General features: G+C 44.2%; 2 protein-coding genes and 2 non-coding genes across 5 annotated transcripts; all 4 read right to left on the bottom strand.

Annotated features, from left to right (window-relative positions):
- Positions 1-1,205: 1,205 nt before the first annotated feature.
- On the bottom strand, positions 1,206-15,637 carry zgc:85932 (uncharacterized protein LOC405875 homolog). The gene is made up of 20 exons (XM_062385117.1): positions 15,229-15,637; positions 12,482-12,551; positions 12,228-12,346; positions 11,978-12,111; positions 11,277-11,448; positions 11,069-11,140; positions 10,709-10,800; positions 10,200-10,274; positions 9,827-9,978; positions 9,320-9,471; positions 8,678-8,886; positions 8,486-8,528; positions 7,216-7,290; positions 7,025-7,085; positions 6,310-6,374; positions 5,688-5,756; positions 4,914-4,992; positions 2,998-3,114; positions 2,636-2,694; positions 1,206-2,533 (listed from the first exon to the last, which is right to left on the bottom strand). Exons 1-20 carry the CDS (start codon positions 15,523-15,525, stop codon positions 2,507-2,509), a joined length of 2,139 nt encoding a protein of 712 aa, XP_062241101.1. The 5' UTR covers positions 15,526-15,637; the 3' UTR covers positions 1,206-2,506.
- On the bottom strand, positions 3,221-3,293 carry trnak-uuu (transfer RNA lysine (anticodon UUU)). The gene has a single exon. It is a non-coding gene; the product is annotated as a tRNA-Lys (tRNA).
- trnak-uuu (transfer RNA lysine (anticodon UUU)) lies at positions 7,948-8,020 on the bottom strand. Its single transcript has one exon. It is a non-coding gene; the product is annotated as a tRNA-Lys (tRNA).
- Positions 15,638-19,165: 3,528 nt separating the features above from the next.
- On the bottom strand, positions 19,166-22,340 carry eif3k (eukaryotic translation initiation factor 3, subunit K). 2 transcript variants are annotated; one of them, XM_062385668.1, is made up of 8 exons: positions 22,152-22,340; positions 21,443-21,541; positions 20,663-20,783; positions 20,097-20,171; positions 19,922-19,988; positions 19,732-19,809; positions 19,459-19,584; positions 19,166-19,328 (listed from the first exon to the last, which is right to left on the bottom strand). In XM_062385668.1, exons 1-8 carry the CDS (start codon positions 22,211-22,213, stop codon positions 19,297-19,299), a joined length of 660 nt encoding a protein of 219 aa, XP_062241652.1. In that variant the 5' UTR covers positions 22,214-22,340; the 3' UTR covers positions 19,166-19,296. The 2 variants fall into 2 exon arrangements, with proteins under 2 accessions (XP_062241652.1, XP_062241651.1); XM_062385667.1 differs by having other exon boundaries at positions 20,097-20,174; positions 22,152-22,339.
- Positions 22,341-23,164: the final 824 nt, after the last annotated feature.

Below are 23,164 nucleotides of genomic sequence, written 5' to 3'. Positions count from 1 at the left end.
GGACTCATTAGCAGGAACAAGGGACTGCTTTTCTATCTATTTAAGGAGGGACACACACAAACAGCAGAGAAACACATTCTCATTGTCCAGATTTTACAAGAACATCGTATCAGGTTCCCACAACATGATTAACACCGAGACCAAACACACACAGCTGATCACCACGTCCTATACCAACTGAGGGCACAGCTTATCCAATTAGATAAGACGTTACCCCGATTGTCACCAAACTTTACCTGAGACAGAAACACACTCTCCCCAATCCCCAAATCCTGACCTGAAACTAATTCTAAACCCTGAACCAGCTCCTTTAAAGTTGAGTCAGAAAGTGAGAACTGAATGGAATGTCTTTACTTTCCCATGACATCCTCACTCCAATGTTTAAACCTCAAACTGGTCCTCACAGGATATACCCCCCCCCCCCCCCCACACACACACACACACGCACACATACACACACAACCTCTGGTATGTGTATCTCAGATTGTTCTCAGTGTAAAGAACGAGGCTGGAAGACGGATATTTACACATACCAGACTTTAGTAAAGAGCAGAGGATAATCTCTGAAAATATCCACTGTGGTCGGGGGAGGGGGGGGGGGACTTCACAGGGACATAAGAGTCAACTTCTTCATCAATCATCTGTATAGATTTAAAATGTTAAACCACAGGAACTCATTTGGTTTTTAACACAGACTTGAACTCTTGATGTAAATGAGTTCAAGTCTCTCAGGGCTCATGACTCCATTGACCTTCACAGATGTACAGGTGGTTCATTTTAATCAAGTGAGTTTTAACATTAAAGAACAAGCACTGACTTTATCTTTTTATTTCTGAATTGTTATCATTGTTTCTGTTATTCTGACAGCCAATCAGCTTTTGGGGATTTAATGCATAGGTCAGTTATACCCAAAGTTATTTTACTTTGTCGAGCTGCTAGTTTGCTCATTTATTACACCGACAATAGACTGTAACACCGGAGTTAAAGATCAATAAAATCCCTGTTTTCTTGTCAGGTTCCACTCTCAGCTCACCTTGTCTGCATTCTGAAGTGTCTTTGAGCAAGGCACTGAGTTTAAATTAACCATAGGGACTGTCACTGGTTGTTTTCCACTTCAGCTTTAAGGCTTTCACAGTAATAAATCAACATGAAACACATGATGGATGTTTTGGTTTGAATTGGATTTTGATGATATAAAAACAGGCTGAGACTGACGATTGGTTTATTGTGAAGCATACATTTGTTTAAATTACATTTAGCTTAAATTCAAAAGAACATTATCATAAAGGAAATCAGATGAAAAACTCACCAGACTTGTAAAATGAAAAAAAGGACCAAAACCTCACATTTCCCACAAATAACCTAGAAAATTAACTTCACCTAGAATCCAAGATTAATGCATCTTTTCGTCCATTCCTTCTAAGAAAGAGATCACATGTCCAAGTCCGTCCAAAACCTCTCTCACTGAGGACATGCGTGATCTTTTCAAAGAGGAGGGAAAGTTCTTTAATCTCTCAGCGTAGGAGAATAATCTTCTTTGCTCAAAGTCGGCCACAGGACAGAAGATGCTGCTGTTCACTCACTAAACATTTCCAGTTCTCAAAGACACCAGGTATCAGTGTGGATCTATTTCTATTCTAGTTTTAAACACCTTCGGGAAAAAAGTATTCTGACCCAGAAGTCCTGTAATGTTGAGACACTGCTTCTCCTTGGTATCACAGCTTGGTGATACATCTGGATAACGTTTATGCAACTTTAATCCATATACAATTTTAAACTGCATTATTTATTAAGATAATTTAAACCTTTCTTCCAAATGTCGAACATCAGTTCTTTCTTTATATCATTGAATTTACCCGTCCCAGATCTTGTTAATTATCATATAATAATGAAACTGTTCCACTATATCATTTTTTTTATTCAAGGTAAAATCGATAGATATGTGTCTTTATTGTGCGGTGGAAGATGTGTTAACTTTCTGCTAGGAAATGATCAGTTAAATACATGATGAACTACTGGTTATGAAACTGGCAGTTTGAAGCCACATAGATTGACACCATGGATAGGAGTCAGTTCTCATGTTGAGCAGCGTTTAATTAATATCATTAATTATTTTGGAAGTTTGTTGTTATTTGGAGTCAAATGTAGTAAATTCAGGCTCTGAAATGATGTGAACATCTTAAAGTTTCGTTCCTGAGATCACTGAGGCTACGTCTGCTCAAAAGTCACCGACACAGTGAATCATACACTTCACTGACATCACAGCAGCACGTCCGTGTTTGACCTTTGACCCCGGATGTTTCCGTGACTATACGATGACTCCGTACACGAGGGGGAACTAAAGGCACAGTATGTCCTTGTCTGCCTCATGTTTCTGTCACTGAACCACACTTGACATCGTTCATATACACAAATACAACAGAAATAACACATTGAGATCGAGCAGTGAAAAGAAAACCAACAAAGAGCTGAGTGAATCCTGGTGAGTGTGACTGCGTGGAGCAGGTCAGTTGTACATGGTCAGGTGGAGCCACTGGAACCAGAGAGAGAACATGTAGTGGTTTATTTTCAGTTCTGTTTTAATAAAAGAGGTGTAGAAGGAGTCTGGGGGGTGGAGATGTATCTGTGTTCATACCCGTCTGTAGCTGATTGCTATCGTTCCCATTCCGGCCACGTCGTACGCTTGGAATTTCTCTGTGAACGAGGAGAAAACAACAGTTCACCTGAAAGCTTCTGTGGAAATGTTCCTGTTTCCATCTTCTTCTTCTGCATCAAGCGTTGTCTCTGCAGTTTTCTCCTCCCTGTTTCCCACGCCTCCTCTGTCACCTCCCCCTCCCCCCCCCCTGAGCCTCTGCCGCTCTTCACTTCCTCTTCTTATTTTGCATTGTTTTTTTAAATTCAAACATGTGATAATTATGGATGATCTGAACATGTTATAGTTTGTACAGCTTCTCCTGATACAACGAGCTGTGTGTGTTCCTGCCTCTCCTCCCTTACGTATCATGCTCTCCAGTTTCATCACCAGGTACAAGAAGCCGGGGTAACTGATGGTCATGTCTGGCTCGGTGTATCTCAGACCAACCAGCTGCATCACCAGGTCGTCCACCGTGATTCCTGCAGCACAAACACACAAGATTTCCTCTTTCATTCAAAGAGAAGCTCCAACATACGACTGTGTGATCACAGCAGAAGTAAGAACTTCCTATTTCAAAACGACTACCGCCTGAACAGGGACTTGAACCCTGGACCCTCAGATTAAAAGTCTGATGCTCTACCGACTGAGCTATCCAGGCTCTGAAAGCTGATATTTCATACGCAAAAAAAAACAATACACAAATTATAATGTGATATGTTGAAGCTTCATCAGTGTGGCTGAGGCAGCAAATCAAATGAAGAAAGTCAGGCTGCACTGTGAAATAAATAATGTAATATTCACTTTGTTAAACATCATCACTTCAAATGAAATAATTCAAACAAGGCGTCTCAGTCGGTTGAAGAGTTGTTGTTATTGTGAAGGTGTCTGTGCCTCCAGAGAAGGTCCTGCTGCACTGGGCCTCAGCCATAGATATATATATATAAAGGCTAGATGTCTCAGCCAAGGGAGTCGACCATCTGCACATGGCGGCCATCTTGCCACAGTCAGCTCGCTCAACATAACATTGTGATGTAATGGTACGTACTTTTTAAATAACCATAACTTGCTCAATTTTCAACCGATTTTTAAACGGTTTGTTTTGTTCTAAACGTCAGAGATGTAGTTATGACACTGCATACCTATGAATAATTATGTTATTTTTCCCCAAAAAATTATAATGCTGTAAAATAGGTACATTTCCCTTCACAATTATACATCAAGAATTATTTTATTTAATTTCATTTAAAAAGTACATGTACCACTACCAACCAAATGATTCTATGGGTGAGCGAGCCGCCTGTGTCAAGAAGACCGGCATATGCGGACGTTAGACTCCATTGGCCGGGAATGCAGAGGAGATATCTAGCCTTTATATTTATATCTATGGCCTCATTTGTCAGACTGGTTCATGTCAGGAAATTCATGCTCACACTAATCCTGACTGATTGAGCCAGACAACTTAAAGATATCATGTATAAGTTGACTTGGCTTTATAGTCGAGTAACAGTACTGACCCACTTCATATAATACGTGTTTTAAAACTTCTATCGCCTGAACAGGGACTTGAACCCTGGACCCTCAGATTAAAAGTCTGATGCGCTATCCAGGCTCTGAGAGGTGAAGTTTCATCCGCAATTCAAAAAGGAAACAACAAAAAAAGACACAACACAAATCATAATGTGACAAGTTGAGGCTTCATCATCAGCGTCACAATGTTTATTCCCTGTCACAGTTTCTGATAATTTTACTTCCTTATTAGAAATGAGTCCAAGGTATTTACTTTACTACATGTCACTGCCTGTGTGCTCTCTCTCTCTCTCTCTCTCTCTCTCTCTCTCTCTCTCTCTCTCTCTCTCTCTCTCTCTCTCTCTCATGTCACTGTACACATTGTTAGCCACTCTCTGGATCCTGTGTTGGATTTAATCTAAACTGTAGCATTGTTTAATAACCTACTTTAATAGAACTTTACTTCATATGAATTAATTCAGTTAATTTTCTCTGACACTTTAAAAAGTTAGTGTAGGATATTAAAATGATTGTAATGTGTGTAAACATGAAGTAAATCAGGTCGGATGCTGATTCTTTATCTGATAGAAAACACCTCAGTATTATTTGCGACTCTCTAGTTGTTGCTAAAGGCAAAGGAACAGAAGAGAGGTGGTTCGACTCCCCCTATTGGTCACACGACAGATGTAGAGCCTGAATCTATCAAACGTGTTTTAACACATGAAACCTGTGAACACAGCAGTTTGAGAGAACCCTTGAGGAATGAAGGTACCTGCAGCCTTCAGAGCCGGAGCAACCTCCTGATACTCCAGACGCTTCGTTTGGTTCTTGTCAAACACCAGGAAGATGTCCTGAGGAGGAAGAAACACCGAGCGTGAACCACTGCACTGACATCATGAAGTTCAATTCAACGAGGGAAACCTGTAAAACACCTCATTAGCACTTTTTCCCACTGAGAACAGATAAATAAAGTTATTAATCAGTGTTCAATACAAACAAGCATAGTGACTGCCCTCTACTGGTTGAACCTGGCTAATGCATTTGAATTATTCTATTGGCTGATGTGAAAACCAACCAACACCTCCTTACCGTGTATGTTGTTAAGCACTTGTTTAGATAAGAGCTAGACAAATAAAGTTATATTATAAAGTAACTTCAACACACGTGGTGAATATGACATTTTATGTAAGAGACACAAATTCATGGTAATTAATAGCTTTACAACTATTTGAACATTAGTCTTTGAACTAAGGTCACATCACCACTTCCTCCTCCCTCTCTTGCACTCGCACCGCCCCGGTTATAAGAGATGGTTATGGTCCTCCACCTTACTGGTCCTCCGCCTTACTGGTGCCCACTTCAGGGGGTTCTTGAGGAGACAAGTCCTCTACTTCTAAACAACCCTCTGTTTCACCCTCCATGTGTCTATGGCCTGAGGACGTGAAACTCGCCCTCACTCCCTTAGGGTTTCAATTAGGTTGAGGTTATTGTTAAGGTTGAGATTGATTTGCTTGATGTCCCAGTTACTGTGTGTTGATGACCTTACCGTCCACCTCTTGATCATGTCCCACAGACCCAGGAACTCACGCCAGTTCAGCCGAGCGGTGCCCTGAGTCTGGATTAAATACTGAGGTCAAGAAAAAGAACCAGACACAAACCAGAACAGTCTTCAACAGAGTCGGCTCTGAGTTCTATCAATAAACAGACTCATTTTAAGATGGCAGCATTAGGACTGTGAACTGAGTCCTCACTGAGAAGAGGAGGTTCCTAAACTAATACATTATGGGGGGGGGGGGGGGGGGGGGTTTGTTCCAGGAATCCAGAGATGCCATAAACAAGATGAGTCTATAACTTACAAGTATCAACAGACACTCACAGCTTGAGAAACACAACAACCTACAACTGTTTAGCATAACGACTCTCAGCACAGGTACACAGGTTAAATACCTGAAAGAGACACAAGTTAGTCCAGTTCCCTGCACATGTACAACCTCTCAACTTCTGAATTTTCAAAAACAGAGAGCTGAGAATCCTCAGAGATAATAACAGATTATATGGTCATGTTTACAATTTAAATTAATTAATTTTTTCTGGTCCACTGAGTCTAGAAAAGTAATTTTTATCTGTGGAAGTGTGTGAGTTTGTTAAGACATAAGAAACAAGGATACATCGGTGAGGACCACCAGACTCTTGCAGTGCTCCAGAGCCAGATTCTTCTCACTGCCGGCCAACACTGAAGACAAATCAGGAGAGAGAATTATTATTAATGCAGGACTTTAAATCATGATGTGTAATGACAACTGAAATGTCCATCCTATGTTATATATTCTTATGGTGATGATAATATTTTAATGTTCATTTCAGTAAAAGTGGGTCTGGATACCGAGGACATAAATCGAACTTTGTCTAGTAGAAAAGAACATACCTCCAGGAGGCTATGGTATAAATATCAGGTCATATTTCAGATTTGAATAAAGGGTTTGAAAAGTTGTTGCTTTGTTTAAAAGATGGAAAACTAATAAAAAAACAAGGTTTTGGATCACTGTTCTCTCAGTGCATCAGTCGGGTTTCCAGGTTACAAACATTCTAAATTCTGATCTGACGACTGTTCCTGACATGATGAAACTTGAGCCAACAACCTACACAACTCACACATTTGCGAGCTTGCGACTGACATTGTTGACAGGAGCGTTGTCCTGCAGCTCTGATCTGAAACTCCACAAATGCCTGGAGGCTCCTAACCTGTTGTTTGCTCTTTGCTGAAGTCGTACATGTCGTAGCCCAGGTGACTTGGGCGGGGACACACTAACTACACAAATTCATCACAAGCAGTGAAAACAAAGACACGCAAACTGATGTTGAATCCACAGAGACGTCACTGACCTCCTCCCTGTATGGCCTCAGTCAGGAGGCTGTGCAGATGCAGCGGTTTGCAAATCCCCTTCTGATGAACACAAGACATGAAACATTCACCAAACAAGACTCACACCATCACTCCTCTTCATATATCTCTCTATATGCATATTACATATATCTAAATATATTAACATCTCTGAGGTGCAAGTAAATCTCACCTTGCTGCAGTGTTTCATAAACAGGCGTTTGATGGATTCTGGCGAAGGGAGCGCAGTCTGGTGAGGATGTGACGGCTGCAGACAGAAAACACAGAATCATTTATTTTTACAAACACATGTCGACTGTCGGGGTTCAACCACTGGAGCTTTGTGGGCTTTTAAATATTCCAATGACATCAGTTAATTAAGTTGTTGGAGCTGATTTATGGCAACAAGCGTTTTTAATTCAGTTTGCAGTTTATCCGCCCACTTATCTCAGTGCACGCTGGCACCTATCCCAGCATGCAATGGGTGGGAAGTGGGCACGCCTTTAATCCACTCAGCAGTGTATCCCAGGGCTGATATGTGCAGACAGGCAACCATTCACCCTCACATTCACACAGACAGTAGACTGATCTGCCTGTTTGAGGCTGAGGCAGCAAATCAAATGAAGACAGGAAACTGTTTGCACAGTACTGTGAAATGTAATATTCACTTTGTTAAACATCATCACTTCAAATGAAATAATTCAAACAAGGCGTCTCAGTCGGTTGAAGAGTTGTTGTTATTGTGAAAGTGTCTAGAGAAGGTCCTGCCTGTCAAACTGGTTCATGTGAGGAAACACATACTCACACTAATCCTGACTGATGGGTTAAGTTGAGCCAGATCACTTAAAGGTATCATGTATAAGTGGACTTGGCTTCATAGTCAGTACTGACCCACATCATTAAATACATGTTTTAAAACTTCTATCGCCTGAACAGGGACTTGAACCCTGGACCCTCAGATTAAAAGTCTGATGCTCTACCGACTGAGCTATCCAGGCTCTGTGAGGTGATGTTTCATACGCAAATAAAAAAAGGAAACCACAAAAAAAGACACAACACAAACCATAATGAGACATGTTGAGGCTTCATCATCAGTGTCACAACGTTTGTTCCCTGTCACGGTTTCTGATAATCCTCCTACTGGTGTTTTACTTCCTTATTATAAGAGAGTCCAAGGTATTTACTTTACTACATGTCACTGCCTGTGTTCTTCTCTCTCTCTCTCTCTCTCTCTCTCTCTCTCTCTCTCTCTCTCTCTCTCTCTCTCTCTCTCTCTCTCTCTCTCTCTCTCTCTCTCTCTCTCTCTCTCTCTCTCAGTTAATGAGGAATGTTACGACCCTGAGGTCATGTGATATGACAGTCAAGACTTCAGGTAACTGTTCATTTGAGAGAAGCTGCAGTTACTCCAGGCTCTGAGTTTATATCCTCTGTGAATGATTTAACCAATCCAACACGTCTCTTACCTCATTTTGTAAATTGACGTCTTGTGGCGGTTTGTTAGCTGGACTGAAAAGAGATAATCAGAGAATCATCATAATTATGATCATAAACCTCCAGACGCTCCGTCATAATGGGATGGACGAGAATCTGAGTTTTAATTTAATGATGTTTTACATTCTCACATGTCTCGAAAACTACAAAAAACAGAGACTCACGCGGCCGTGTTGCTCTGCTCCGTCAGCACCCGGAGGAGGAACGCCCCCTGCTGGTTGGGCTCGAAGGTGGAGGGGATGATGATGTAGGAACCGGGTGGAAGGGAACCACGGAGAACCACCTCCCGACGTGAGGAGTAATGGGTGCTGCAGAAGACGGGGTGGACGGCCTTCAGTTCTTCAGGAGACAAGTATGTTTTCGTGGGATGGACCTGGTGAGATGGAACAGATTCATTACACATGGCTCCGTAGTTCTCCATCGTAAAGTACTACGTACCGTACTTCCTTTTCAACAATCTTGTTTTCAGTTGTGTTGCTTTAATCGTACATTTTGTGAAATCATAAAATTAGAGATTCACACGAGCTTAAGTAGTTTCATACACTTCATACAAAAAATGTCCAATGCTGCATCGTTAAAGAAAGTGAAAAAGAATCCTGTAGTTTTTGTGTAATGCTGAAAACAAACAAAGAAGCTCCAGAGATAATAGAACCTATCCCAGCATGCAATGCGTGGGCACGCCCTTAATCCTCAGGGCTAACATGTGCAGACAGGCAACAACTCACCCTCACGTTCAATGACTATAGGCTCCAACTGGGGCAGCGTTAAAACACACAGATGAGTTAAGAGCAGTCGTGAGCGTGTACCGGGAATACATGTAGGGCGAGGGCCAGGTCAGTGCCTCTGCGTCTGTGGTGCTTCTGCATCAGAGACAAAATGAAGGAGCAGCTGTTCTTAGAGTCGCTGCTGTCCCCCTCCGGCAGGAGGAACTGGAACTGAGGGTTCTGCCAGAACCAACCTGCAGACACACACACACACACACACACACACAGACACACAAACACACACACACACACACACTGAGACATGTGCAATGGTTGTAAAAGAACGAGCATATCAACAAATTACTTTTAGTGGACATTTCATGGATTGTCGTAGTTGCCCCATTAGAGATCACTGGAGCCACAGCTGTCGTGTCTCGGCTGCAGAGACGAGCTACTGGACCGACGTGTTTTTGTGAATGTCAAACATTTACACATGAACAATTATAAACACAGGTTGAAAAATACTGGAATTCCCCTTTAAGTGAAATGTTAGAGTACTTCCTCCACCACAGGCCAAATGACTCGTCAGTGACTATGAGTCATTTCTACCTCCTTGGGGAGATCCTCCTGCTGAGACGCTCGGCACCCAGTTCCCATGAAGCATGATGCAGCGCCAGGGCTGCACGCCGGAGTCCGGGGTGCCGGCCAGGTGACACACCTCCATCGTCTCAAACTGCTTTCCGAAGTCCGCCACCGACATCCTGAGAGAGAGGAGATCATGCACACATGACTAGTTTAATGACTTTGAACCTGTCAGTCAACAGAGTCAGTTTTGGCAGCAGCTGTGTTTACGTAGATTTGTATCACAATACACTTTCTTTAACCTTCCTCTGACACGTGATGAGATCAGAACCCTGAGTGCATGAGTGTGAAGGTCAGAGCAGCTCACAGTGTGTGTCCCAGAGAGACGCCACGGACTCACCAGAACTCTCCGTCCTCCCGTTGGACTCTCTGCAGTCGTTTCTGCTCCTCGGGATCCACTGTGCTCCACTCCGCACTGGAACACAAAACCACCGGTAGTGAACAGTCAGCTGATACCTGTCCCACATCTTCATGATAAGAGGATTAAATATTATCTTTAAACACAGACAAGTGGAGGAACCACATCAGAGAAGAAGCATGAATTAAATTTGAATGCAACTGCTACTTCCTTCAAATCAGACGTAGGAATATTACCACTGTGTAAACAATGTTTTTGCATTTCCTGCAAAGTTCTTGTTCTCAAATTTGATTTTGATTTTGGAAACCACCCACAACAGGGAAAGAGGACAATCCCAAAAAGATATCAGTAAAAGTACTACTAAGGAAACATGCAATGTAGAAAACCATGTAAATATACAAATATAAGATTAATAGAAATAATAAATACAGTGTATGAGACTGAGGCGCAGACACACTATTTCAGGTAGTTTGAGATGGACTAGTACCAACCCTTGCACGTCGCTCCAGGGACCCACCCACTCTGTGTTGCCCCAGGGGTTGAGGATTCGCACCAGGTCCACGATGCCATAGGCCGTCTTCACCTGGCAGAGACAGAGAGAAGCTGACACGTGAGGGCAGTGCGGAGAAGAGGGAGGTGCACAAGTCCTGCAGGGGAACTTTATCTGTTCATCTGTTTATGCATCTGGACGTCTGTGCGTCAGACTCAGAAGGTGGAGATCAGGCTGTCGATCAAAGCTGCCGCCAGGACTCATCTTAAGATCTCAACAGAAATATTTAGTTGTGATTCTGTGAGATCGATTCAATTAGAATCTGAGCCGACAGGAGTTCACCTCGTTCAGGGGCATTTACCTTTTCTACTGCCGTCACAGAGTAGGCATGTCTGTACATGATCCCCAGTTCATTTCTTTTTTCCAGAGGACCCTGGATGAACAAAACAAACATCCACCCACAGTCAGGACAGAAGGAAAACCCAGAGGAGCATGACTCATCATCTTCCACTGACTCTCTGAATCAGGGTTTGTCTCCAGGGACATAAAACGACTCTTTCTCACTGTACCTGACAGTTGGCACAGTTGATGAGCGCTCCTTTAGACAGGAGGTTTTCTAGGATGGCCGGCAGGTTGCTGGGCAGCAAAGAGATGTTCAACACCTCCGACACGCCGCCCGTCATGTCCACCATGGCCTCGTGAGGCAAGCCCATGTCCAGAGCTCTGTAGCCACCTTTCAGCCTGAGGGAGCACAGAGAGGAACAGGGCTCAGATAAAGACTGTAATCTGCAGGAGGGTCTTCAGTGCAAAGTGTTGAGCTGAATGGACAAGGCTCAATTTACATTTCATGTTCTTCACAGTAAAGTCCAAATGATGAAGTGTATTCTGGGTACGTAGCTGGAGAAGCATCAACGGTTTCAGCAATAAATGCTCGAGTCGAATTTAGATTTTTCTTATATAGAATTTTATGCTTTAACTTGACGTTAATGTAAAAGGTTTAAAAAAAAAACAATATTGATCTTCTGCCCAATAAGAAATAAGAAAAAGTGTCTTGATTCGTGGAGCATTATTTCATTCATCTTATTATTTTACACACACTTATTGTTATTATGCCATCCGCCACTTCAACCATTTTCACTCTCTTTAAATTTGAAAGTTTTCAGACATTTTTGTAAATTTCAAAAGAGATAATTCAACAAACGTTTGTATGTTAAGACAACTTGAACATACACATGAATTAATGCACACACACACACACACACACACTCACTTGGCATAGGCCTTCTCCAGCAGGGAGCTCCAGAACTCGTCTCTGTCGGGGGAGCTGAGGTAGATCAGGTTGTTGTCCAGAGTCGGCAGCAAGTCGTCTATTCTCACCTCCTCCCACTGACCGTACTGCCAGAACTACAGAGGGAGACGAGTGTTCATCACAACAAGGACCTGATTCAGAGTTCAGGACGTCCGTGTTGCAGCGGTAGCCCGTGCAGCCTTTTCCCTGGGACTGTGTTTACTGTTTTTACCCTGAAGGTGAAGCTTCCGTTGTATCCGTTCTGGAAACTCTGCTCTAGAGGTACCACCTTGACCAGTAGGGACGGGTTCACAGCCAGGGAGGCGATGGCAGAAAGAAGCCAACAGTCGTCTGAAGAGGTCAAAGCATGAACATTATCTCATAATTTGTCACCTCACAGAGCCACTCAGCTGTTTTCCGTGTTTACCTGACTCATCATGTGATAACACGCTGTTTTGTGTAGCACTGCAGTGGTTGTGTACTTACTGAGTTTCCCCTGGCGGATGTCCAGGCGTGTGGCTCCTTTCACGATGAACTGAGGTGACGGACACTGCTCCTGGAATCAGCAGCGAGGGTGATTGGTTTAGAAAAAAAACTTTAACTTTTCTTCTGATGTTTTAATATGCAAGGTCATTATAAAACCTCAACTCAGATTCATAGACCTTCAAACAGAGGAGCTGCAGGAATCTGACCTGAATTCAGATCCCTCAGGAATACATGACCTCACATGATGTTTTCAGATTGTGAGACTGAAACTCAGGATGAATTATTACGTGCAGATGACAAGTGAGAACAAACACAGCGAGCAGGCAAACGGTCACACCCAACAGAAGGAGAACACATCACAATAAGAGTTGTGATAAGGTTTCATAAGAGCCCAGTAATCCTTATAAGATGTGCTGTGTACATCATTGTGTGTTACAGCGTGGGTGTGTGTGTGTGTGTGTGTTGGCCTGCACCAGTCAAACAGGATTGAAGTGTGTCCTGAGAGGAACAGGCAGGTGAACGAGCGGCTCAGTTTTCACACGTTTCAATAAAAAACACCTGAGGTGGTTTGTTCTCTGCGTTCATCTCCTCAGACTCATTCTCCACTAACTGAAGCTGTCCTGCTGCCGCCTGGTTTCTCCTCTGACCTTCAAGATCCAGGTTTAAGAAAAGAACTTCAAATAACTCACACCGTGCACAGACGTGTGGTTTTCATCCAGTTCAACCTGCATCACTTCTTCTTTAAAGGTTTCTGGGGGACATGTTTTGCATTAACCCGAAAATCTGATTCTTGGCTGCAAAGACCAACTCATAAAGTAAAGGAGGAGTTGATGTTATACATCCTGTTGCATCATCTATAAATTCACACTGAAATGGTTCCTTGATGTTCTTTGATGCATTATATACAGAATACAGGGACTTCGACACTGGACCTTCAGATTAAGAGTCTGCTGCTCTACTTCCTGAGGTTCCCTGACTCTGTGATCGATGTGAGAACAGGTCTGCAGAAAAGCTCTGATCTCAATATGGGGATAAAGTGACCAATCAGCTTTGAGGTGTGTGCTTTGAGTCAACCTGTGCCCTTGTTGTTTTGTACATGAAATTACACCAGAAATAGCAAATACACTCTGCAACACACTTAAAGGTGTGTAATGACCTTCATCGCACAGCAGCTACTTAAGATTCAGGCGGGAGTGAGAAGCTGCTTCTATTATATAGAAGAAGATTTGACACATATTTACTTAACAGACGCTACGAGAAGAGGAGAGGAGAGGAGAGGAGAGGAGAGGAGAGGAGAGGAGAGGAGAGGAGAGGAGAGGAGAGGAGAGGAGAGGAGCGGAGAGGAGAGGAGAGGAGAGGAGAGGAGAGGAGAGGATGAGGAGGAAGAGGAGGATGAGGAGGATGAGTGTAGTTCCTCTCTTTCTTCTCCTCCTGGTGCCCTGAAGGCCTTTGTGTGTTCTCTTTGTATCAACAGGTGATTTAATTGAAACACGCCTGTGTGCAGTTGTTGAGAATAAGACACAAAGGTGGTTCACGTGAGACAAGTGAGGCCTTTACGTCTCGTCTGACTCACTGAGGAGACGAGTGAGTCACTGACAGTAAATCTGATTTACCACCGGGCCATTAGGCTGTAAAACACAAAGAACACTATGATTAAAAGCACCCGCTGGTTCATAAAACTGGAATAAATGCATGTGTGTTGAATCTGTGAGTGAGTGAGCACATGGTTCCTGTTTGTTTCATCAGGACGTAACAGAAAAGTTCTCTGTGTTGGGCCTTTGTTTCTTTATGGAGAAAACAGTGCAGGTGAGAAGTGGGTCGGAATCGAACCTGTGGCTGCTGCAGGAGAGGTCACCTGGTAACTCGGGTGCACCTTCTCTTCACCTCTTTTAGAATTTCATTATTTCATCTTTATCTTTTTTATTCTCTACCGAAGACATCAAATATTAAATAACATATTTTATCACTAATGTGAGAAGAGTGCAGTCGCTGACACGTGTGTTTTGTTTTTAATCTCAGGAGTTAAAATGTGAATGTGGACGTGTTACTCAGTAATGTGTGTATTAGCACTAGTCCCCCCCCCATGTTTGAAATTAACTGTGTTGCAGTAATGCTGTGTTTATACTGTTACTAATTCTCTAATTATTCACAAATAACTTGCAACACTTGCAACACAAGCAGAAATCAGGTTTAATTAAAAACATGATTCATTATTAATTATTTCTGTTGAGACATCATTTTAAGTACCTGACAATAACTGAAGTACTAGTGTCCTGGTTCTGTACATGATGTCTCCTACATGGAGGACAACATGCACAGTGTGTGTCTGTTTCTGTGCACTAACATGTTTGAACAGATAATAAAGTACTGGTTTTACCACGATGTGTATCTGACATGAAAATATGTGGTATCTCCTACAATATGATGTATTAGCATATGATAAACTATCCAACAGGGTGGGAGTACTCAAGTAAAAGTTTAAAAAGACAAAAGTACTTGTTGGAAAGTGTATTGCTGTGTAGTACTATATTAATTAACATTACATAATGTGGGTGTAATGAGGGTTATCATTTTATTTACGGCCTGTTCTGGTGGTGACTCTCATCTCTAGTGACGCTGCATGTTTTCAAAGTGTATTAAATGTTTTATAACCTGCACTTTTAATAGCATCTGTCAAATCAACAGAAGGAAAACAAAGTAACATGGAAATATTCATGTTGAATAAATAATACTTTTGGTTTCTTTACCTTCGGCCTCTTCCACTTCACCCCGGGGTTCATCTCCAGCTCCCCCAGGGGGAAGTGGTAATCCACGAACAGCCCGTCCCGACCCACGTTGCTCGCGTCCCCGCTCTCCGAAGGCATGTGCCCGGTCAGCAGCTCCGTGAGCCAGCGGCGGGACTGGGACCCGAGCAGCTCGTCGGAACACACCGAGTCCACGTCGTCCTCGAAGGAAGGGGGGGAGCCGTCCGAGGACACGCTCTCCGACTTGATCATGGTGGAGGTCTGGAGGGATCCTGCAGGTACTTCAGGTACTTCAGACATTTCAAATACCTCAGGTACTATAGGTAATTCAGGTACTTTGGATACTCCAGGTACTCCAGGTACTTCAGATACTTCAGGTACTCCAGGTACTTTAGGTACTTCAGTCACTTCAGGTGAGTTTCCTCCTTTTTATAAACTCAGGTAATAAACCCTGAAGACACGCCCCCTGAGCACAGAGAACTGCAGCGGCTCATTGGACACGCCCACAAGGTGTAATTAATTGTCAGACATTAACTCGTAAAGTTCTGTTGTTGTTACACGTGAGGAAAGTTAGAATTAACTTATTATGTTAAAGTGATTTTATAAGTTATGAGTCTTTTCACTTTTCATCATTTGATTCTCTGACAGAAAGAAAATAAACATATTTAACTAAATGTCCAACTTCTCCTTTAAGAGCCGGGAAACTGTGACTGTTGTTTATTCACCAGGTTTTTATCTCGTGACTTGTTTGAGAATTCAGGCGAGAGTCGTCAATCAATGGAAATCAATTCATACAGCTAATATTCATAAATCACCATTTGTCCAATCGATCTTAACAAGGTGCGGTGTTCTCTATATAAATATATAATAATAAACTTTTTTTATAGAGCAGTGTTTAAAAAAAAGAACAAATGGAGAGGAATAAAACACTAAGCTTTACGATAGAAACAGTTTTAAGACTTGAGATTTAAAAACATCCTAAAGACGTTTCCTGTCTGATGTCAAGAGGTCAACTCTTCTAGTTTCAGGCTTTAGCAGCAGAGGAGGAGGTCACCAGCTGGGATCTGAGATTCACCTGCTGGGATCTGAGATTCACCTGCTGGGATCTAAGATTCACCAGCTGTGATCTGAGATTCACCTGCTGGGATCTGAGATTCACCAGCTGGGATCTGAGATTCACCAGCTGGGATCTGAGATTTACCAGAGGATCTGAGATTCACCTGCTGGGATCTGAGATTCACCAGCTGGGATCTGAGATTCACCTGCTGGGATCTGAGATTCACCAGCTGGGATCTGAGATTCACCTGCTGGGATCTGAGATTCACCAGCTGGGATCTGAGATTCACCTGCTGGGATCTGAGATTTACCAGCTGGGATCTGAGATTCACCTGCTGGGATCTGAGATTTACCAGCTGGGATCTGAGATTCACCTGCTGGGACCTGAGATTCACCTACTGGGACCTGAGATTCACCTACTGGGATCTGAGATTCACCAGCTGGGATCTGAGATTCACCTGCTGGGATCTGAGATTCACCTACTGGGATCTGAGATTTACCAGCTGGGATCTGAGATTCACCTGCTGGGAACTGAGATTCACCTGCTGGGATCTGAGATTCACCAGCTGGGATCTGAGATTCACCTGCTGGGATCTGAGATTCACCAGCTGGGATCTGAGATTCACCAGCTGGGATCTGAGATTCACCAGCTGGGATCTGAGATTTACCAGAGGATCTGAGATTCACCAGCTGGGATCTAAGATTCACCTGCTGGGATTTGAGATTCACCTGCTGGGATCTGAGATTCACCAGCTGGGATCTGAGATTCACCTGCTGGGATCTGAGATTCACCAGAGGATCTGAGATTCACCTGCTGGGATCTGAGATTCACCTGCTTGGATCTAAGATTCACCTGCTGGGATCTGAGATTTACCAGTTTGGATCTGAGATTCACCTGCTGGGATCTGAGATTCACCTGCTGGGATCTGAGATTCACCTGCTGGGATCTGAGATTCACCAGCTGGGATCTGAGATTCACCTGCTGGGATCTGAGATTCACCAGCTGGGATCTAAGATTCACCAGAGGATCTAAGATTCACCTGCTGGGATCTGAGATTCACCTGCTGGGATCTGAGATTCACCAGCTGGGATCTGAGATTCACCAGCTGGGATCTGAGATTCACCAGCTGGGATCTGAGATTTACCAGAGGATCTGAGATTCACCTGCTGGGATCTGAGATTCACCTGCTGGGATCTGAGATTTACCAGAGGATCTGAGATTCACCAGCTGGGATCTAAGATTCACCTGCTGGGATCTGAGATTCACCTGCTGGGATCTGAGATTCACCAGCTGGGATCTGAGATTCACCTGCTGGGATCTGAGATTTACCAGCTGGGATCTGAGATTCACCTGCTGGGACCTGAGATTCACCTACTGGGACCTGAGATTCACCTACTGGGATCTGAGATTCACCAGCTGGGATCTGAGATTCACCTGCTGGGATCTGAGATTCACCTACTGGGATCTGAGATTTACCAGCTGGGATCTGAGATTCACCTGCTGGGAACTGAGATTCACCAGCTGGGATCTGAGATTCACCTGCTGGGATCTGAGATTCACCAGCTGGGATCTGAGATTCACCTGCTGGGATCTGAGATTCACCAGCTGGGATCTGAGATTCACCAGCTGGGATCTGAGATTCACCAGCTGGGATCTGAGATTTACCAGAGGATCTGAGATTCACCAGCTGGGATCTAAGATTCACCTGCTGGGATTTGAGATTCACCTGCTGGGATCTGAGATTCACCAGCTGGGATCTGAGATTCACCTGCTGGGATCTGAGATTCACCAGAGGATCTGAGATTCACCTGCTGGGATCTGAGATTCACCTGCTTGGATCTAAGATTCACCTGCTGGGATCTGAGATTTACCAGTTTGGATCTGAGATTCACCTGCTGGGATCTGAGATTCACCTGCTGGGATCTGAGATTCACCTGCTGGGATCTGAGATTCACCAGCTGGGATCTGAGATTCACCTGCTGGGATCTGAGATTCACCAGCTGGGATCTAAGATTCACCAGAGGATCTAAGATTCACCTGCTGGGATCTGAGATTCACCAGCTGGGATCTGAGATTCACCAGCTGGGATCTGAGATTCACCTGCTGGGATCTGAGATTCACCTGCTGGGATCTGAGATTTACCAGAGGATCTGAGATTCACCAGCTGGGATCTAAGATTCACCTGCTGGGATCTGAGATTCACCTGCTGGGATCTGAGATTCACCAGCTGGGATCTGAGATTCACCTGCTGGGATCTGAGATTCACCAGAGGATCTGAGATTCACCTGCTGGGATCTGAGATTCACCTGCTGGGATCTAAGATTCACCTGCTGGGATCTGAGATTTACCAGTTTGGATCTGAGATTCACCTGCTGGGATCTGAGATTCACCTGCTGGGATCTGAGATTCACCAGCTGGGATCTGAGATTCACCTGCTGGGATCTGAGATTCACCAGTTTGGATCTAAGATTCACTGGAGGATCTGAGATTTACCAGCAGTCACAAGAGGAGGTGGAACATTCACCTTCACAGAAAGCCTCAGACCTAGAACCGGTTTCTAATCTTTTATAAACTGATGACGGCTCTTATTGTTAAACAGGGAAATTGGATCAATGTTAAATGTCCTTACGTCACTGAGGCTGTTCCCTCACACTGAAACTTAAATCCTCCGGAAATCACACATCACGCGTCTTCAAAGGAAACACAACAACTATCACACCTTAATCTGTTTTAATCCACTGAGTCACTTTAATAAGAGTCACTTATTAAAGTTGTGCAACAGATGTGGATATTTAACAGTCACACCAGGAAGTTTAATCATTTCTTGGAAGAGGAAAAATAATTAAAGAACATCCTGATGACGAAATGAACACAAACACGGAATCAGGCTGGAAATGATAAATTACTTTTATTGAGAAAAGTTTGATAACAAATGATGCGGATGAATCTTGGAATCTGCCTCGACTGAAGAGTGTGAGTGTGTGTGTGTGTGTGTGTGTGTGTGTGTGTTTGCATCACTGAGATGTGGCCATGATGCTGGATACACCTGAGGAAAGAAACAGGATAATTATTGATCTTTGAATTCACAAGTAAAGTCACAGAAACTAATTCTAAACTTCAGGAACATCTTCTCTGTTTCGCTCTCGTCTCCACTGGATTCGATCTGCGACACTCACTCTCGAAGTCGATCTTCTCCACGATGTTCTTGGGCTTGACGCTCTCCTCCTGGTTGAAGATGAAGATCTGACCGTCCTCGTCCTCCGTCCAGCCGTGTTTGTTCATCCACACCTTCACCTGCGTGTCTGGACGCACAGCGACAGGAAGCGTTTCAGTTTCATTATAGAAAATAAAAACTGATCTTCTCTGAACAGGAAGCACAGGGGTTCATGGTCTGGTATAGTTTATGAAGTGGCTGTACAGGTTTGTGTTCTTCTGGTCAAAGTTCTCACCCAGTGGATCTCCCAACATCTCAGCCAGTAACCGGTGCTCGATGGTCTGGTAGGTGATGCCCACTACATGACAGATGACTGGAGAAGAAGAAGAAGATCAGTTAAACACCAGGTGATGCACGGCTCCTTCCTGTTCCTGACGCTTCAGAGGAACGACCGTGAGGATCAAGTGACCGACGGTGAAACTCACATTTACGAACTGAATTCTCAAATCCAGTGATGCCGTCGATGAGCTCGCTGTTCTCCTCCAGACTCGTCTGTCAGAGACAAAGACGACGAGATTCAACAACAACACAAACAAAGAGGAGGAGAGATCCTGTGTGTGTGTGTGTGTGTATGTATGTGTGTGTCTGTGTGCGTCGTACCCAGAAGCTCTGGAAGTGACACGTCTCCAGCAGGTTCCCCAGGTACAGGATCTGTCTGATGGGACGTTCCTCTTGCTGCGTCACAGTAGTCAAGGAAACAGACTCCAAAACGCCCCCCCCCCCCGTCACAAACCCAAATCTATCTACACACACTCCGACACTAAAGTACACACATTCTTTCATCAGAAACTCACCATTTCACCTCTTGTGGTCACAAACAGACCTGACAGATTAGTTTGTAATTGAGGCCGAAACACTGGAATTCAACAAAATGACAGAATCCACCTGAGAATCATTTAACCCCTCCTGTTCTCTGTGATCCACACCACAGAGGGATCTTAAATCTCATGGTGCTGCAGTGCTGAGACAGTAAAGTGTGAGTGAGGAGGTGACAGGAGTTTAAAATCAAGCTGCTCGACATCACACACTCACACAAGAGGCCCTGAAGTACATCTGTTCACTTCCTCTTGTCTCAAACCACATCCTGCAACTTATCACACCAGTTCAGTCGTAACTGGAATCGGACCGGAACCACACACAGTAATGACGCTGCACCGAGTGGATACGTGTGTCTGGTCGATCATGCACTTGCACAGCGTGAAGTCGGTGTGCGGCAGGTTGGTCAGCGCCTTCAGGAGAATCTGGGACGTCACCGTCACCTGGAAGTAGGCGGGGTTAAACTGGTACCTGCACAGGAAGAGACGCATGTTAGAGTGAACCTCATCACTGACTCAGGAATCATGGAAACGCTCATTTCACTTAAATAAAATAAAAAAATTAAGATGCACTTATTATTCCCAAACACTTGCACAGACATGCAGGTAGGGAAATTTAATCTCTGCTTTTGACCCATCTGGTGCAGGACACACAGAGCAGTGAGCGACCATGTACGGCGCCTGGGGAGAAGATGTTGGGGGAGTAAGGTGCCTTGCTCAGGGGCACTAGACAGGGTAGGGAGAATCCTCTTGGATTTTTGGACAGATCAATCCCGGTTCGTCTTTTTGTTGTATCTCCGTGGAGACGAACCAGAGACCTTTTCTGCCCATAGTCCAAGTTTCTACCACTAGACCACCGCCTCATCAAAAGATTTTCTGGGGACTCGAACCCCGGGACGAGGCAGCACAACGTACATGTCTGCGGACGAGCGCAGTACGCCAAAGGTGCGCTACCTACTTCAAGACTTCTGGTGAATAATAACGAGAGAAATAAACTCAGAGGAGAGACTCTAACGACTCCTGCAGCAAACAGGAAGTTGTGATACATCTAGCAGGTCTAACAGGAAGCTGTAAACCCTGCGTCTTCTACCAGTAACTGAAGGAGTGTTGGTCTGCGTCTCGGGGACTCACAGCTTCAGGACGGCCAGGTTGGCCTCCAGGTCGTAGGCGTTCTCCTTCGCCTGCGTCTCCACGTAACGCTCCAGCGTCGCCAGGTTCTCTGGGTTGTACCTGCAGGAGGAGGAGGAGGAGGAGGAGGAGACGTTTCATTACAATAACATCATCTCCTGCTTATTAATGAAACGTGGTCTGTTCTCTCCTGTGAGAGTTTGACTGTTCAGTTCATCGTCTCGTTCTGAGACCGGTGTCGTGCTTCTCATTACACAGGTTTGATTCCTGCCTGAAAACATCAGAGGAGGATTTATAATATCCCGAGTCTCAGTTGACTTCCTGTTTAGTTCGATTCTCTTCTCTGCTGTTTGTTCTGCACCGGAGTTTCCCTCCTGAAGATCCACACAGGATCTCATCAGGTCACATCTGTGCAGATGTTGAACAGCTGTGAGGAGGACCCTGCTCTTCTTCTCTTTAACACGTCATTAAGAACACAGGTGATGATGATGCAGCTGTTTTTAGCTTCAGTCATGAAAACATGAAACTTCAATATTCTTCATCGTCTGACTAGAACACCACGTGGCTCTTAAACACCAGTTTTCATTGGTTGATTCTCGTGGTTTGATCTCAAACTGCGGTGAACTCGAGCTGAACGAGCTAACGTTAGCTTAGGCGCTAGCACACAGGCTAAGCTAGCGCTAGCACGGGTGTCGTGCCGGACCATGCGTACCGGTCGATGCCCCGGAGCAGCTCCCCCACGTTCGTCCGCATCTGCTCGAAAGACGACGCCATCGCGACCCAAGTGTGTTCACGGGGAAAGTGAGAGATGAAAACCGGAATAAAATCCACACGTGCAGCCGCTGACAGAGGAGGCAGCGGAGGGAGAAAAGGGTCGGACCGGAAAGAAGTACAACGGAAAGAGGACACAAATGATCGACGGACCGAGAAGAAGCGCTGTTACTTTGATGACGCTGGAACTGATATATTGTGTATTTATTTTGTATTTAGTGTTTGTATTGTGTATTTAGTGTTTTTATTGTTTATTAAAAACCGAACATTTCCAGACTTTTCATGTTTTTCTTGTGTTTTCCTCCAGTTGCCTCGCTGTATTCTGAAAGTAACAACCGGAAGTTGTACCACACTTCTATTTGCATCGACGTTATTTTACTATTTGGATTAGCCGCGGTTCCAAGTATAACCGCCAGGGGGAGATACATGTGGTGGAAGTTATAAAACGAGTCTGGAGCCCGTGCGGTGAAAGTGAGGTACTGCAGCACGTTTACAGTAACAGTAAAGCTGGTGTCAATGCACACAGAAGGGAAGAGAACTACTTCCTGGAATTACTTTCACAGTAAAAAGACAAGTGAAATGACGAAATTTGAAATATACGCATATTGACGTTTTATTCCTTTTTAATTTACTTTTATTTCGAACAGACGTTCTTTGTTTAAACGTTTAAATCCAGGTTGTGTTATGAGGTCACAGTGGCCTTGACCTTTGACCTCTTTACTCTCAATGAGTCAGGAGGAACATTCCACCACATGAGAAGAAACCCAGTTAGTTTCAGGTCCTGGTCCCAGTTGGTCCACGTGGAAAGGATCAGGCCCGGGGGTGCAGGTTCAGGCAGTTACCTGCGGTTCATCGTCTGTCACGTGTGGGCGTCTGAGAGCCGTGTGGCAGATGTGAGAGCGTCGGCATGGAACCAACTGAGACGTCTGCAGAGACAAGAAGAGGAGGAGGGTT

The sequence above is a fragment of the Platichthys flesus genome, chromosome 4 (genome assembly GCF_949316205.1).
Source record: "Platichthys flesus chromosome 4, fPlaFle2.1, whole genome shotgun sequence".
Taxonomy (NCBI): domain Eukaryota; kingdom Metazoa; phylum Chordata; class Actinopteri; order Pleuronectiformes; family Pleuronectidae; genus Platichthys; species Platichthys flesus.
The sequence above is the reverse complement of the archived record's forward strand: the minus strand, read 5'-3'. Positions and strand labels throughout refer to the sequence as shown.